General features: G+C 46.0%; 1 protein-coding gene across 2 annotated transcripts in view; it reads right to left on the bottom strand.

Moving 5' to 3' along the window:
* Positions 1 to 1,670: 1,670 nt before the first annotated feature.
* Positions 1,671 to 14,435, bottom strand: part of LOC134614881 (WAP four-disulfide core domain protein 5-like) — a 154,377-nt gene continuing 141,612 nt past the window's right edge. Inside the window, exons 1-5 of one of the 2 annotated variants that reach the window (XM_063459125.1) lie at positions 11,991 to 12,067; positions 11,063 to 11,209; positions 8,093 to 8,233; positions 2,356 to 2,499; positions 1,671 to 1,884 (exon numbers count right to left, since the gene is read on the bottom strand). In XM_063459125.1, the coding sequence (XP_063315195.1) occupies positions 2,357 to 2,499; positions 8,093 to 8,233; positions 11,063 to 11,209; positions 11,991 to 12,048 (489 nt within the window). In that variant the 5' untranslated portion in view covers positions 12,049 to 12,067 and the 3' untranslated portion in view covers positions 1,671 to 1,884; position 2,356. Of the gene's footprint in view, positions 1,885 to 2,355; positions 2,500 to 8,092; positions 8,234 to 11,062; positions 11,210 to 11,990; positions 12,068 to 14,435 lie in introns of those variants that run through there. The other variant, XM_063459127.1, reaches the window with a different exon arrangement.

The raw sequence follows: 14,435 nt of genomic DNA, 5'->3' as shown, positions 1-14,435 counted from the left end.
AGGTTCCTGTTGTACGCAACACCTAACCATTTTGTCTTCTTTAAATATCGTTATGTGTATAATTGTAACACCCTATCGACATATGTCAAATATAAAACAAAAATAAAGATTGTCTGAAAAAAAAAACATTATCTGAGGTCGAGCTTGTTTTCGTATGTAATATTTTATATCATCTCAGTTTAAATTAAAGCATCACTTCTTCTTTAAAATACCATTTATATAAAAAAATGCTATGTGACAAACTACAGCAGTGGTTCCCAAACCTTCTTTGTTCAAGGCGCACTTAATATTTCAATTTTTTTTTTTCAAGGCCCCCAAGTCAAAGTAAAGTTCTAGTTTGTGTATCTGTACAGCGCTACAGCATATACTGGTGCTACAGTATAATGTATTGTGTTGGTGTTTAATTGAAGGGGTGCTGTATATCATTTTAGTGTTTTAACAAATATGTGTGTTTGTATGTAATGTTTGCTTTTGGATGTAATGTTAACTTTTAAATGCAATGTACATTTGCGTGTAGTATTGGTGTTTGAGAGAATGGGTGTGTTTGCATATAATTTTGAATGCAGAGGTGTGCCTGTATGTAATGTTTGTGTTATTATTATTATTATTATTATTATTGCCATTTATATAGCGCCAACAGATTCCGTAGCGCTTTATTGTTGTGTTGGATTGCAGGACTGTGTTTGCATGTTGTACTTGAGTTTGATTGCTTGGATGTATGCACATACACTACCACAGACATACATACATACATACATACATACATACATACACATTAATACACAGATACATATAAATACACTGACACATACACACAAATTCATATTGATACCGATACACACACTGACCCATGCACACACCTTGACACACGCATACACCAACATATACATACAGATACACACACACACACAAACACTGTCACATGCGCATTTCACACTGTCACATAACACACAGATATGCGCTCACACAGACACATATATACACACACACTGACATATACACACACAGATGCACACCCTGACAAATAGATGCGAGCACACACACATGCACACCCTGACACATACACACCCCTTGACACAGATACACACACACACACACACAATCTTACACACACATAAACATACATGTTATAATTATTATATTTACAGCTACCATCCTGTTAGCTTACCTTTGTGTTCAGGAGGATGGCTTGTTTGGGGTCCTGGCTGAGGGATGGGAGTGAGCATGTAGCAGCTCACCTTGGCCTCACCTCTGCCTTCACGCTGCCTGATCTGCCTTGAGCCTTCTCCCCCCCCCCCCCCCCTCCTTCCAGCACGGCACACTGTGTATCTGGCAGGAAGTGACAGGCTGTCACTTCCTCTCAGCCGGCCGATATCACAGGGGCCCGGTCAGGCTCTTAAAGGGCCGCGGCACCTGACAGGCCCCTGGTGAGCAATGAAGCAGTGATACCCATCTATGCACTGGGGCCCACCCATACTATGCGGGCCCCAGTGCATAGCATTAGGGAAGAATTTTGCCTCACCCCTGTATGGCAGTCATGGTACCACACAGTTTAGGAGCCGTTGCACTATTTCTTAGTTATATGTATTTTAGTTTATATCAATGAGTTACAAAATAATAGAATCAAACACTGAAATACAATAGAAATTGTTTTTTATTTGCAAGTTATTCAAATGGTGAGCATTGAGCATACACTGGGATACTGTTATAGTAAAAGACATAAGGAACTCTTTACAGGCAGTTTGATATATTCACTTAATATCCGTTTTGGAGTATAGCGTATTAAATAACTTTTCACCATTCATGAACGAACACGGTTCAAGACATTATCTTATGATTAGACATCCAAGAAAATAGTGTTGAATGTGGATATTATTCTTTAACCTAGAAAAAGAGAACATTGTGCTGCATTGTCAGTCTATCAATGAAAATCAGTCAATATCACGTAGATTTAAACATTGGCATCACGGATATCAGAGCATTTTACAAATGATCACACCAGAGAAACTGCTTTAGAGATTACTTTCATGCAAGACATCAGTTAGTGTTTCTCAAAAAAATATTCCTGACATTAATAACAGGCTATTACACCACTGAACAAATAAATTAAATTAAATTATTCTATATATATATTTTATATTTGAAGGGGTTGTCAAGGCAGCCTGATAAAGGGCCGGTTTTCTGTACCTCTTGGTTAGAGAAGAGATTTATTTCTCCCAAACTGAAGCACGTATTGCTATAGGGTGCTTATTGTGGTACTGTTTACCCTCTTGATGGGAGCCCTAAGTCATCTGGTAACATTTCTAGAGAAATTCAACTTAGAAACTGTTTAAAATGTAAGTAATTATAATTTACCTCACACAGGCTTCTGGCACTCGAAGTGACAACCTTTGGGACAACACTTCTCATCATTGGGACAAGAACAATCAGTATTGCAATAAGAACGCTCGGCTACAAGGCATTGAAAGACTTTTGGCTGTTCACAGTTACCGGCCTTCACTGATAAGAAAGATAAGGAGATGACATAGTTATGACACGGATAATGAGAAAACGATAACCCAAGAGTAAACTAGTACAACATATCATATATTTATGTTTCATGTATTTATGTATTACGTATGACCTCTTCCTATGTATCAGAACTAAAACTTTGTTTTCTGAACGGACATCACCAGCTTCTATAATATTTCTATAACAGTCTTGCCTAGTTGCGAGGTTCATCAGCAAATGCAAGGCCGCAATAAAATGGGGACTGTGGTTGTATAAGAACATTAACTGGAAATATTCAGATTCCAGTATTTAAAGGACCACTATAGTGCCAGGAAAACAAACTTGTTTTTAAGTCCCCCCCACCCTCAGGGTCCCACTCCCACTGGCCTGAAGGGGGCTGAAGGAGTTAAACGCTTACCTTTCTCCACCGCCTGGGGAACCGCCTCCCTCTTCCGATGTCAGTGCCGAATGCGCATGCGCGGCATGAGCCGCGCGCGCATTCAATCAGTCCATAGGAAAGCATTTCTCAATGCTTTCCTATGAACGTCAGTGTCTTCTCACTGTGATTAACCCTAGTGTAAACAGCAGTTTCTCTGAAATTGCTAAGTTTACAGCTGCAGGCAGGGCCGGCGCTTCGTATAAGGCAAACTAGGCAGCCGCCTAGGGCGCCATATAGGAGGGGGCGCCCTGCGCCCCCATCGCCGACCTTTTAAATGCTGCAGCCGCCTGAGCGCTCTATAGAGAGCGCTCAGGCGACTGCCGCACTGCCTCACCTCCCCTGTTGCGTGGCCGAGCTCCTCTCCGGTCCGTGACCCGGCCGGACTGACAGGATGTGCACACTGAGTGTGCACTTCCTGTCAGTCCAGCTGGGTACAGGAAACACAAGCTCCTGTACCGCGGACCGGAGAGGAACTCGGCCACGCTACAGGGGAGGTGAGGTTAGGAGGAGAACTGGGCAGGGGGAGGGTAAGGAGAACTGGGGGAGGGGAGGGTAAGGAGAACTGGGGGAGGGGAGGGTAAGAAGAACGGGGGAGGGGAGGGTAAGGAGAACTGGGGGAGGGGAGGGTAATGAGAACTGGGGTAGGGGGGTAAGGAGAACTGGGGAGGGGAGGGGGGTAAGGAGAATTGGGGGAGGGTAGGGGGGGTAAGAAGAACGAGGGGAGGGGAGGGGGGTAAGAAGAAGAGGGAGGGGGAGTAAGAAGAGGGGTGGGGGCGAGTAAGAAGAAGAGGGGTGGGGGGAGTAAGAAGAAGACAAGTGGAGGGGGAGTAAGAAGAAGAGGGGTGGGGGGAGTAAGAAGAAGAGGGGAGGGGGGAGTAAGAAGAAGAGGAGTAAGAAGAAAGGGGGGAGTAAGAAGAAGAGGGGGGGAGTAAGAAGAAGAGGGGAGGGGGGAGTAAGAAGAAAGGGGGGGAGTAAGAAGAAAGGGGGAGGGGGAGTAAGAAGAAGACAAGTTGAGGAGGGGAATAAGAAGAAGAGGGAAGGGGGGAGTAAGAAGAAAGAGGGGAGGGGGAGTAAGAAGAAGACAAGTGGAGGGGGGGAGTAAGAAGAAGAGGGGAGGGGGGAGTAAGAATAAGAGGGGAGGGGAGTAAGACGAAGAGGGGAGGGGGGAATAAGAAGAAAGGGGGAGGGGGAGTAAGAAGAAGACAAGTGGAGGGGGGAGTAAGAAGAAGAGGGGAGGGGGGAGTAAGAATAAGAGGGGAGGGGGGAGTAAGACGAAGAGGGGAGGGGGAATAAGAAGAAAGGGGGAGGGGGAGTAAGAAGAAAGGGGGGTAAGAAGAAGAGGGGAGGGGGTAAGAAGAAGAGGGGAGGGGGGAGTAAGAAGAACACGGGGGGAGTAAGAAGAACACAGGTAGGGGGGGTGAGGAGAGGGGGAGGTGAGAAGAACACAGGGAGGGGGAGTGAGAAGAACACAGAGGGGGGTGAGGAGAGGGGGAGGTGAGAAGAACACAGGGAGGGGGGAGTGAGAAGAACACAGGGAGAGGGGGTGAGGAGAAGGGGAGGGGGAACACTTCTCATCATTGGGACAAGAACAATCAGTATTGCAATGAGAACGCTCGGCTACAAGGCATTGAAAGACTTTTGGCTGTTCACAGTTAATTGCCTTCCATCCTAAGAAAGATAAGAGATGACATAGTTATGACACGGATAATGAGAAAACGATAACCCAAGAGTAAACTAGTACAACATATCATATATTTATGTATCATGTATTTATGTATTACGTATGACCTCTTCCTATGTATCAGTACTAAAACTTTGTTTTCTGAACGGACATCACCAGCTTCTATAATATTTCTATAACAGTCTTGCCTAGTCGCGAGGTTCATCAGCAAATGCAAGGCCGCAATAAAATGGGGACTGTGGTTGTTGAAGAACATCAACTGGAAATATTCAGATTCCAGTATTTAAAGGACCACTATAGTGCCAGGAAAACAAACTTGTTTTTAAGTCCCCCCCCCACCCTCAGGGTCCCACTCCCACTGGCCTGAAGGGGGCTGAAGGAGTTAAACGCTTACCTTTCTCCAGCGCCTGGGGAACTCTCCTCCCTCTTCCGATGTCAGTGCCGAATGCGCATGCGCGGCATGAGCCGCGCGCGCATTCAATCAGTCCATAGGAAAGCATTTCTCAATGCTTTCCTATGAACGTCAGTGTCTTCTCACTGTGATTAACCCTAGTGTAAACAGCAGTTTCTCTGAAATTGCTAAGTTTACAGCTGCAGGCAGGGCCGGCGCGTCGTATAAGGCAAACTAGGCAGCCGCCTAGGGCGCCATATAGGAGGGGGCGCCCTGCGCCCCCATCGCCGGCCCTTTAAATGCTGCAGCCGCCTGAGCGCTCTATAGAGAGCGCTCAGGCGACTGCCGCACTGCCTCACCTCCCCTGTTGCGTGGCCGAGCTCCTCTCCGGTCCGTGACCCGGCCGGACTGACAGGAAGTGCACACTGAGTGTGCACTTCCTGTCAGTCCAGCTGGGTACAGGAAACACAAGCTCCTGTACCGCGGACCGGAGAGGAACTCGGCCACGCTACAGGGGAGGTGAGGTTAGGAGGAGAACTGGGGAGGGGGAGGGTAAGGAGAACTGGGGGAGGGGAGGGTAAGGAGAACTGGGGGAGGGGAGGGTAAGAAGAACGGGGAGGGGAGGGTAAGGAGAACTGGGGGAAGGGAGGGTAAGGAGAACTGGGGGAGGGGGGTAAGGAGAACTGGGGAGGGGAGGGGGGTAAGGAGAATTGGGGGAGGGTAGGGGGGTAAGAAGAACGAGGGGAGGGGAGGGGGGTAAGAAGAAGAGGGAGGGGGAGTAAGAAGAGGGGTGGGGGCGAGTAAGAAGAAGAGGGGTGGGGGGAGTAAGAAGAAAGGGGGAGGGGGAGTAAGAAGAAGACAAGTGGAGGGGGGAGTAAGAAGAAGAGGGGGGGAGTAAGAAGAAGAGGGGAGGGGGGAGTAAGAAGAAAGGGGGGGAGTAAGAAGAAAGGGAGAGGGGGAGTAAGAAGAAGACAAGTTGAGGAGGGGAATAAGAAGAAGAGGGAAGGGGGGAGTAAGAAGAAAGAGGGGAGGGGAGGGGGAGTAAGAAGAAGACAAGTGGAGGGGGGAGTAAGAAGAAAGAGGGGAGGGGGAGTAAGAAGAAAACAAGTGGAGGGGGAGTAAGAAGAAGAGGGGAGGGGGGAGTAAGAATAAGAGGGGAGGGGGGAGTAAGACGAAGAGGGGAGGGGGGAATAAGAAGAAAGGGGGAGGGGGAGTAAGAAGAAGACAAGTGGAGGGGGGAGTAAGAAGAAGAGGGGAGGGGGGAGTAAGAAGAAAGGGGGGTAAGAAGAAGAGGGGAGGGGGTAAGAAGAAGAGGGGAGGGGAGAGTAAGAAGAACACGGGGGGAGTAAGAAGAACACAGGGAGGGGGAGTGAGAAGAACACAGAGGGGGGTGAGGAGAGGGGGAGGTGAGAAGAACACAGGGAGGGGGAGTGAGAAGAACACAGAGGGGGGTGAGGAGAGGGGGAGGTGAGAAGAACACAGGGAGGGGGGAGTGAGAAGAACACAGGGAGAGGGGGTGAGGAGAAGGGGAGGTGAGGAGAACACGGGGGAGGTGAGAAGACACGGAAGGCAGGTGAGAAGAACGTAGAAGAGGGGGTGAGGAGAAGTGGAGATGAGGAGAAGGGGAGGTGAGGAAAACACAGGCAGGATGGGTGGGTGTGAGAAGAGACCACTAAGGGGCAGGGGAGAGCTCTAAGGGACAGAAGGGAGAGCTCTTTCACACTACACGCACACACACAATGCATCCCTATACAGACACAGAAACACACAATGCATCCCTTACACACACATGCAAACACACACACACACACACACACTGCTTATCTTACATACACACAGAAACAATGCATTTCTTACACACACTCAATGCACACACTTACAGACACACACCTTGCATCCCTTATGCATACAAACACAGATTCAAACAATGGATCCCTTACAGACAACCACAAACACACACTGCTTCCACTACACACAAACACACTGCATCACCTACACAAACTGGTATGCCTATACACTACATTCCATAAGCACACACATTAGATCCTCTACAATAACACATAACACATGCCCTACATACTACACTCCCTGTGAGCGAATTTAATGGGTGGAACATATAGGTGGACTTTTGGGTGGGCCTTATGGGCATACTCACCGTCAGGCCCTGGGGCCCAGACCTTGAGCTGTGTAAGGGGCCTCAAAAAATGGAGCTGCTTCCTGTTCTCCCAGAACATTGAATTTTGTGACCGCAGTTACAAACAGCCTCCAGAGATCCGGTTCTACACCAGACCAGTGGAGCCAGACTGCAGCTAGAGCCCATCAGCATCTTCATCTGGTTGTAAGTAGGCAATCTAATATATTATTAGTAACACTAATCTCTAATTGACCTCACATTAAAGGGACACTATATACCCCAGAACCACTGCAGCTTAATGAAGTGGTTCCAGTGTCTATAGCCTGTCCCTGCAGGCTTTTTAATGTAAACACAGTGTGCAGCACTGGCGTTAGTTCATTTGGCAGATCATATGGGTGGGGCATTGTGATGTCACATGGGGGGGGGGCGGCAAATTTTTCTTTTGCCTAGGGAGGCAAAAATCCTTGCACCGGCCCTGGCTGCAGGGTTAACCCTAGATGGACCTGGCACCCAGACCACTTCATTGAGCTGAAGTGGTCTGGGTGCCTATAGTGGTCCTTTAATTTCTGCATAGTGGGAACTCAGCATGGACTTTCTTTACCGAGAGGAAATTAAAACTGTGAAGGAATGGGGCAGCACGTCAAATAATGTATAGACCAAAGTTGATTTAGATAGATGTGAATAAGGAAGGAGAGATAAAATGATACGATGGAGGGAATGAGAAAGAGGGGTACGGAAGAATTTACAGAAATGGACAGAAGGGGGAAGGAACAAGGGGAAGGAGAACTGAACTGGAATGAAACACGCTCAGTACACAGGAGACAGAAAAGGAGAAGAGGAATATGAAAAGAAGAGAAGAAGAGTAGAACAAAAAAAGTACAATGGAGGTATCAGGAACGGAAAATTATAGAGGAGTACATTATTTTTGTTTTTGTGATTAGGAAGGAGAAATGTTACCTTTATTACAAGGCAGACAGGTCTTTCCAGTTGAACCAAAGCAGCACTTGGATTCATCAGCACACTCACTGTCTGAAGAGCAATAGTCCTGACGATTTTCGATTTCAGGTTTTGGAGCTGGTGGACACTCTCCGGATCTCTCTGTCAATACATATCACAAACAAGATGGCTAGTTGTCAATGAAATACCATACATTAGCACAAAAAAAATTATATAAAATGTGACAAAATAGTTAAGACTCTATAATCCCATAAATTGTTAGAAATAAAACAAGTACACATATTTGCGCCATCTTGGTTTACTCAGGGGTTTATTCAATAAACAGAGAAGTTTGGAGAATAAATTAATAAATTATGCAAAAATTGCAAATTATAGGTCAAAATAATTGAATTGATTCTATGGGGAGTTACAAGGATAATTGGCCACTACTGTGTATGGCAATGGATGAGAGGAATATTGGCTACTACTACTAGTAACGGGTGGGATGGTGGGAGAATTTGAGCTACTATTGGCTATGAGTGGGATGGTGGGGGGACATGGGCTACTATAGGCTATGGGGAGGAATGGTGGGGGAATATGGGCTATTGTTGGCTGTGGGTGGGATGGTGGGGAATATGGGCTACTATTGGCTATGGGTGGGATTATGGGGAATATGGGATACTCTTGGCTATGGGGGGATGGTGGGGGAATATGGGCTACTATTGGCTATGGGTGGAATGGTGGGGGGATATTGGCTACTATATGCTCTGGGGAAGAATGGTGGGGGAATATGGGCTACTTTTGGTTGTGGGTGGGATGGTGGGGAATATGGAGTACTATTGGCTATGGGTATGATGGTGGGGGATATGGGCTACTATTGGCTATGGGGATGAATGGTGGGGGATATGGGCTACTATTGGTTGTGGGTGGGATGGTGGGGAATATGGGCTATGGTTGGGATGGTGGGGAATATGGGCTACTATTGGCTATGGTTGGGATGGTGGGGAATATGGGCTACTATTGGCTATGGGGAGGGATGGTGGGGGAGTATGGGTTACTATTGGCCATGGGTCGGATGGTGGGGTATATGGACTCCTATTGGCTATGAGTAGGATGGTGGGGAATAAGGGTTACTATTGGCTATGGGTGGGATGGTGGGGGAATATGGATTACTATTGGCTATGGGTGGGATGGTGGGGAATATGGACTCCTATTGGCTATGGGTAGGATGGTGGGGAATATGGGTTACTATTGGCTATGGGGAGGAATGGTGGGGGGATATAGGCTACTATTGGCTATGGGTGGGATGGTGGGGGATATGGGCTACTATAGGCCATGGGGAGCAATGGTGGGGGAATATGGGCCACTATTGGCTATGAGTAGGATGGTGGGAAATATGGACTACTATTGGCTATGGGGAGAGATGGTGGGGGAGTATGGGTTACTATTGGCTATGGGTAGGAATGGTGGGGGAATATGGGCTACTAATGGCTATGGGTGGGATGGTGGGGGATATGGGCAACTATTGGCTATGGGGAGGAATGGTGGGGGAATATGGGTTACTAATGGCTATGGGTGGGATGGTGGGGGATATGAGCTACTATAGGCTATGGGGAGGAATGGTGGGGGGATATGGGCCACTATTGGCTATGAGTGGGATGGTGGGAAATATGGACTACTATTGGCTATGGGGAGGGATGGTGGGGGAATATGGATTACTATTGGCTATGGGTGGGATGGTGGGGAATATGGACTCCTATTGGCTATGGGTAGGATGGTGGGGAATATGGGTTACTATTGGCTATGATGAGGAATGGTGGGGGAATGTAGGCTATTATTGGCTATGGGGAGGGATGGTGGGGGTATATGGGCTACTATTGGCTGTGGGTGGGATGGTGAGGAATATGGGCTACTATAGGCTATGGGGAGGAATGGTAGGGGAATATGGGCTACTATTTGCTATGGGTGGGATGGTGGGGAATATGGGCTACTGTTGGCTATGGGTTGGATGGTGGGGAATATGTGCTTCTATTGGCTATGGGTGGAATTGTGGGGAATATGGCTACTATTGGCTATGGGTGGGATGGTGGGGAATATGGGTTACTATTGGCTATGGGTGGGATGGTGGGGGATATGGGCTACTACAGGCTATGGGGAGGAATGGTGAGGGAATATGGGCTACTATTGATGGGGGTGGGATGGTGGGGAATATGGGCCACTATTAGCTATGGGTAGGATGGTGGGGAATATGGGCTTCTATTGGCTATGGGGAGGAATGGTTGGAGAATATGAGTTACTATTGGCTATGGGTGGGATGGTGGGAAATATGGGCTACTATTGGCTATGGGTGGGATGGTGGGGGAATATGAGGTTCTATTGACCATTGGTGGGACCATGGGGAATATGGGCTACTATTGGCTACGGGAAGGAATGGTGGAGGAATATGGGTTACTATTGGCTGTGGGTGGGGTGGTGGGGAATATGGGCTACTATTGGCTGTGGGTGGGGTTGTGGAGAATATGGGCTCCTGTTGGCTGTGGGTGGGATGGTGAGGAATATGGGCTACTGTTGGCTATGGGAAGGGATGGTTGGGGAATATGGGCTACTATTGGCTATGGGTGGGATGGTGAGGAATATTGGCTACTATTGGCTATGGGTGGGATGGTGAGTATTATGGGCTACTGTTGGCAATGGGGAGGGATGGTTGGGGAATATGGGCTACTATTGGCTATGGGTGGGATGGTGAGGAATATGGGCTACTGTTGACTATGGGTAGGGATGGTTGGGGAATATGCGCTACTGTTGGCTATGGGGAGGTATGGTTGGAGAATATGAGTTACTATTGACTATGGGTGGGATATGGGCTGCTATTAGAAAAAGATAGTGAGTAATAACTTCTGCTATTAGAGCTCTCTCTCTCTCTCTCTCTCTCTCTCTCTCTATATATATATATAATGGATTATTCAGCATTCTCACGTGCTGTTTACTCACCTTTCGCTGGAGGTTTGCAGAATTTAAAGTCATTATCTGGGCAGCACTTTTTGTCACCTTCACATTCCGTGTCATTGGCGCATAGATCATGAGTAATATGCGAAAAGGGAGTATAATATCTCTCAGGAGGGCAAACTCCAGGCTTCTCTGATACAACAATGAAATACATTAGTAAGTACAGTAAGTATTGTAAATTCGAAAAAGAAAGGGTGCTTCTAATCTTGGTTTACCGTGGAACATTACACTAACAGTGACTTCATATTAAAATGGGACATTGATCGAATGTGAAATATGTCTCTGCATTGGGGTTTTAAAGTGCTTTATTAACTGATTAAGATCAATAGTAACAGTCAGAATTATATTTCTTTAAAATATATAATAATCGGCTTATTTAGGGCCATATAACCAATAAACAGCACAATGTTAGGCAATAAAGACTGTCGTTTGAGAAGCTTTGGATGACTGCCCATTACATAGGTCGGTCACAAGCTTGGGTGGCACAATAAATACCATGAATGTCATAAATTCAATAGGAACAGGGCCCTTTAACTATTTATACGGTTAGGGAACTAGGTGATTCTTTAGAGAAAAAAAAAATATTTTACTGAAAGATGGCCCTGTATAGTTTTCACATGTTCAAGAAAGATCAGATTATTGAGGAGGGTCTATGACATTCATGGACAATGAGGTCCAAAATGAGAAATCTGATGGATAGGAAATTGCTGTTGGGCCTGATTAATTTAAGCATAGAAACTAAGAGAATCTGAAGTTGGCACGCAGTGGGAAAGAGTTGGCAATGAAAGGAAATAAACAAAACAACCCTTAAAGCTTGTAACAAATAACTAGAATTGAATGAATATTTGTAGACATGTTATGTAGCTATAATACAAATTAGCTATTAGATTTGAATCAGAATAATGTCACTTACCATGATGATCTGCCTTGATGACGATTACAGAGGTGAGTAGCAGTGCTAGCCCAAACATGACGATCTGAACCGTGTACATCTTGATGTCTGTATGTGCTCTGTCTGAATGTGCAAATCTATTTATCCTCCGACTCAGCCCATTTTATTAGTGTGTGCACCGAGAAATTCTTCCCCTATGTTATTATGTAATGGGAATAATTATTAAAAATGTTTACTGGATGTGTGATTTGGGTGTGACTGAAAGTGTTGTAACTGTGTGTGAGGTGTGTGTTGTGGCTTACTGTGTGTGATGTATAATGCTCGCTGTGTGTAATGTGTGTATAGCTGTGAGCGAGTGAGTGAGTGATAAGTTTGGGCTGCTGTGAGTGATGTGTGTAGCAATGTGTAATTTGTGGGAAATACATGTGGGTAGTAGTGGAATTTCCATTTAGTACAAGATTCAGATAGCTAGTGAGGGGTTAGGCACTGCAGTGAAGGGTCAAAGTCAGAAGTGGAAGATTAGGGGCTGTAGTGAGGGGTTGAAGGTGATAAGTGGGGGATATGACATTACTGGTAGGTTTGCAGCTATAGTGGTGAATAGGAGCTGAATTGGGGACAGGGGCTGTATTTGGGGTGAGGTGTTGTATAGGGGTATACACTGTGTGCAGAATTATTAGGCAAATGAGTATTTTGACCACATCATCCTCTTTATGCATGTTGTCTTACTCCAAGCTGTATAGGCTCGAAAGCCTACTACCAATTAAGCATATTAGGTGATGTGCATCTCTGTAATGAAAAGGGGTGTGGTCTAATGACATCAACACCCTATATCAGGTGTGCATAATTATTAGGCAACTTCCTTTCCTTTGGCAAAATGGGTCAAAATAAGGACTTGACAGGCTCAGAAAAGTCAAAAATAGTGAGATATCTTGCAGAGGGATGCAGCACTCTTAAAATTGCAAAGCTTCTGAAGCGTGATCATCGAACAATCAAGCGTTTCATTCAAAATAGTCAACAGGGTCGCAAGAAGCATGTGGAGAAACCAAGGCGCAAAATAACTGCCCATGAACTGAGAAAAGTCAAGCGTGCAGCTGCCAAGATGCCACTTGCCACCAGTTTGGCCATATTTCAGAGCTGCAACATCACTGGAGTGCCCAAAAGCACAAGGTGTGCAATACTCAGAGACATGGCCAAGGTAAAAAAGGCTGAAAGACGACCACCACTGAACAAGACACACAAGCTGAAACGTCAAGACTGGGCCAAGAAATATCTCAAGACTGATTTTTCTAAGATTTTATGGACTGATGAAATGAGAGTGAGTCTTGATGGGCCAGATGGATGGATTGGTAAAGGGCAGAGAGCTCCAGTCCGACTCAGACCCCAGCAAGGTGGAGGTGGAGTACTGGTTTGGGCTGGTATCATCAAAGATGAGCTTGTGGGGCCTTTTCGGGTTGAGGATGGAGTCAAGCTCAACTCCCAGTTTCTGGAAGACACCTTCTTCAAGCAGTGGTACAGGAAGAAGTCTGCATCCTTCAAGAAAAACATGATTTTCATGCAGGACAATGCTCCATCACACGCGTCCAAGTACTCCACAGCGTGGCTGGCAAGAAAGGGTATAAAAGAAGAAAATCTAATGACATGGCCTCCTTGTTCACCTGATCTGAACCCCATTGAGAACCTGTGGTCCATCATCAAATGTGAGATTTACAAGGAGGGAAAACAGTACACCTCTCTGAACAGTGTCTGGGAGGCTGTGGTTGCTGCTGCACGCAATGTTGATGGTGAACAGATCAAAACACTGACAGAATCCATGGATGGCAGGCTTTTGAGTGTCCTTGCAAAGAAAGGTGGCTATATTGGTCACTGATTTGTTTTTGTTATGTTTTTGAATGTCAGAAATGTATATTTGTGAATGTTGAGATGTTATATTGGTTTCACTGGTAAAAATAAATAATTGAAATGGGTATATATTTGTTTTTTGTTAAGTTGCCTAATAATTATGCACAGTAATAGTCACCTGCACACACAGATATCCCCCTAAAATAGCTATAACTAAAACAAACTAAAAACTACTTCCAAAAATATTCAGCTTTGATATTAATGAGTTTTTTGGGTTCATTGAGAACATGGTTGTTGTTCAATAATAAAATTAATCCTCAATAATACAACTTGCCTAATAATTCTGCACTCCCTGTACATTCAGCATTTGGGGTAAGGGCTGTAGCGGGGAATAGAGACAGTAGTGCGGGATACAGGATGTATTGGGGTATAAAGGCAGCACTTGGGAGTGAGGGGCTGCAGTGAGGGATAGAGACAGTAGTGCAGGATATGGGCTGAATTGGGGACAGGAACTGTAGTTTGAGATATGGGCTGTATCGGGGTATAAAGTCAGCATTGGGGAATTAGGGGCTGAAGTGGAATATAGTGGCTGTAGTGGGTTGGGAGTAACAAGATTAATTTTAGGAT

The sequence above is a fragment of the Pelobates fuscus genome, chromosome 6, assembly GCF_036172605.1.
Source record: "Pelobates fuscus isolate aPelFus1 chromosome 6, aPelFus1.pri, whole genome shotgun sequence".
Taxonomy (NCBI): domain Eukaryota; kingdom Metazoa; phylum Chordata; class Amphibia; order Anura; family Pelobatidae; genus Pelobates; species Pelobates fuscus.
This window is presented reverse-complemented; position numbering and strand designations above follow the sequence as displayed.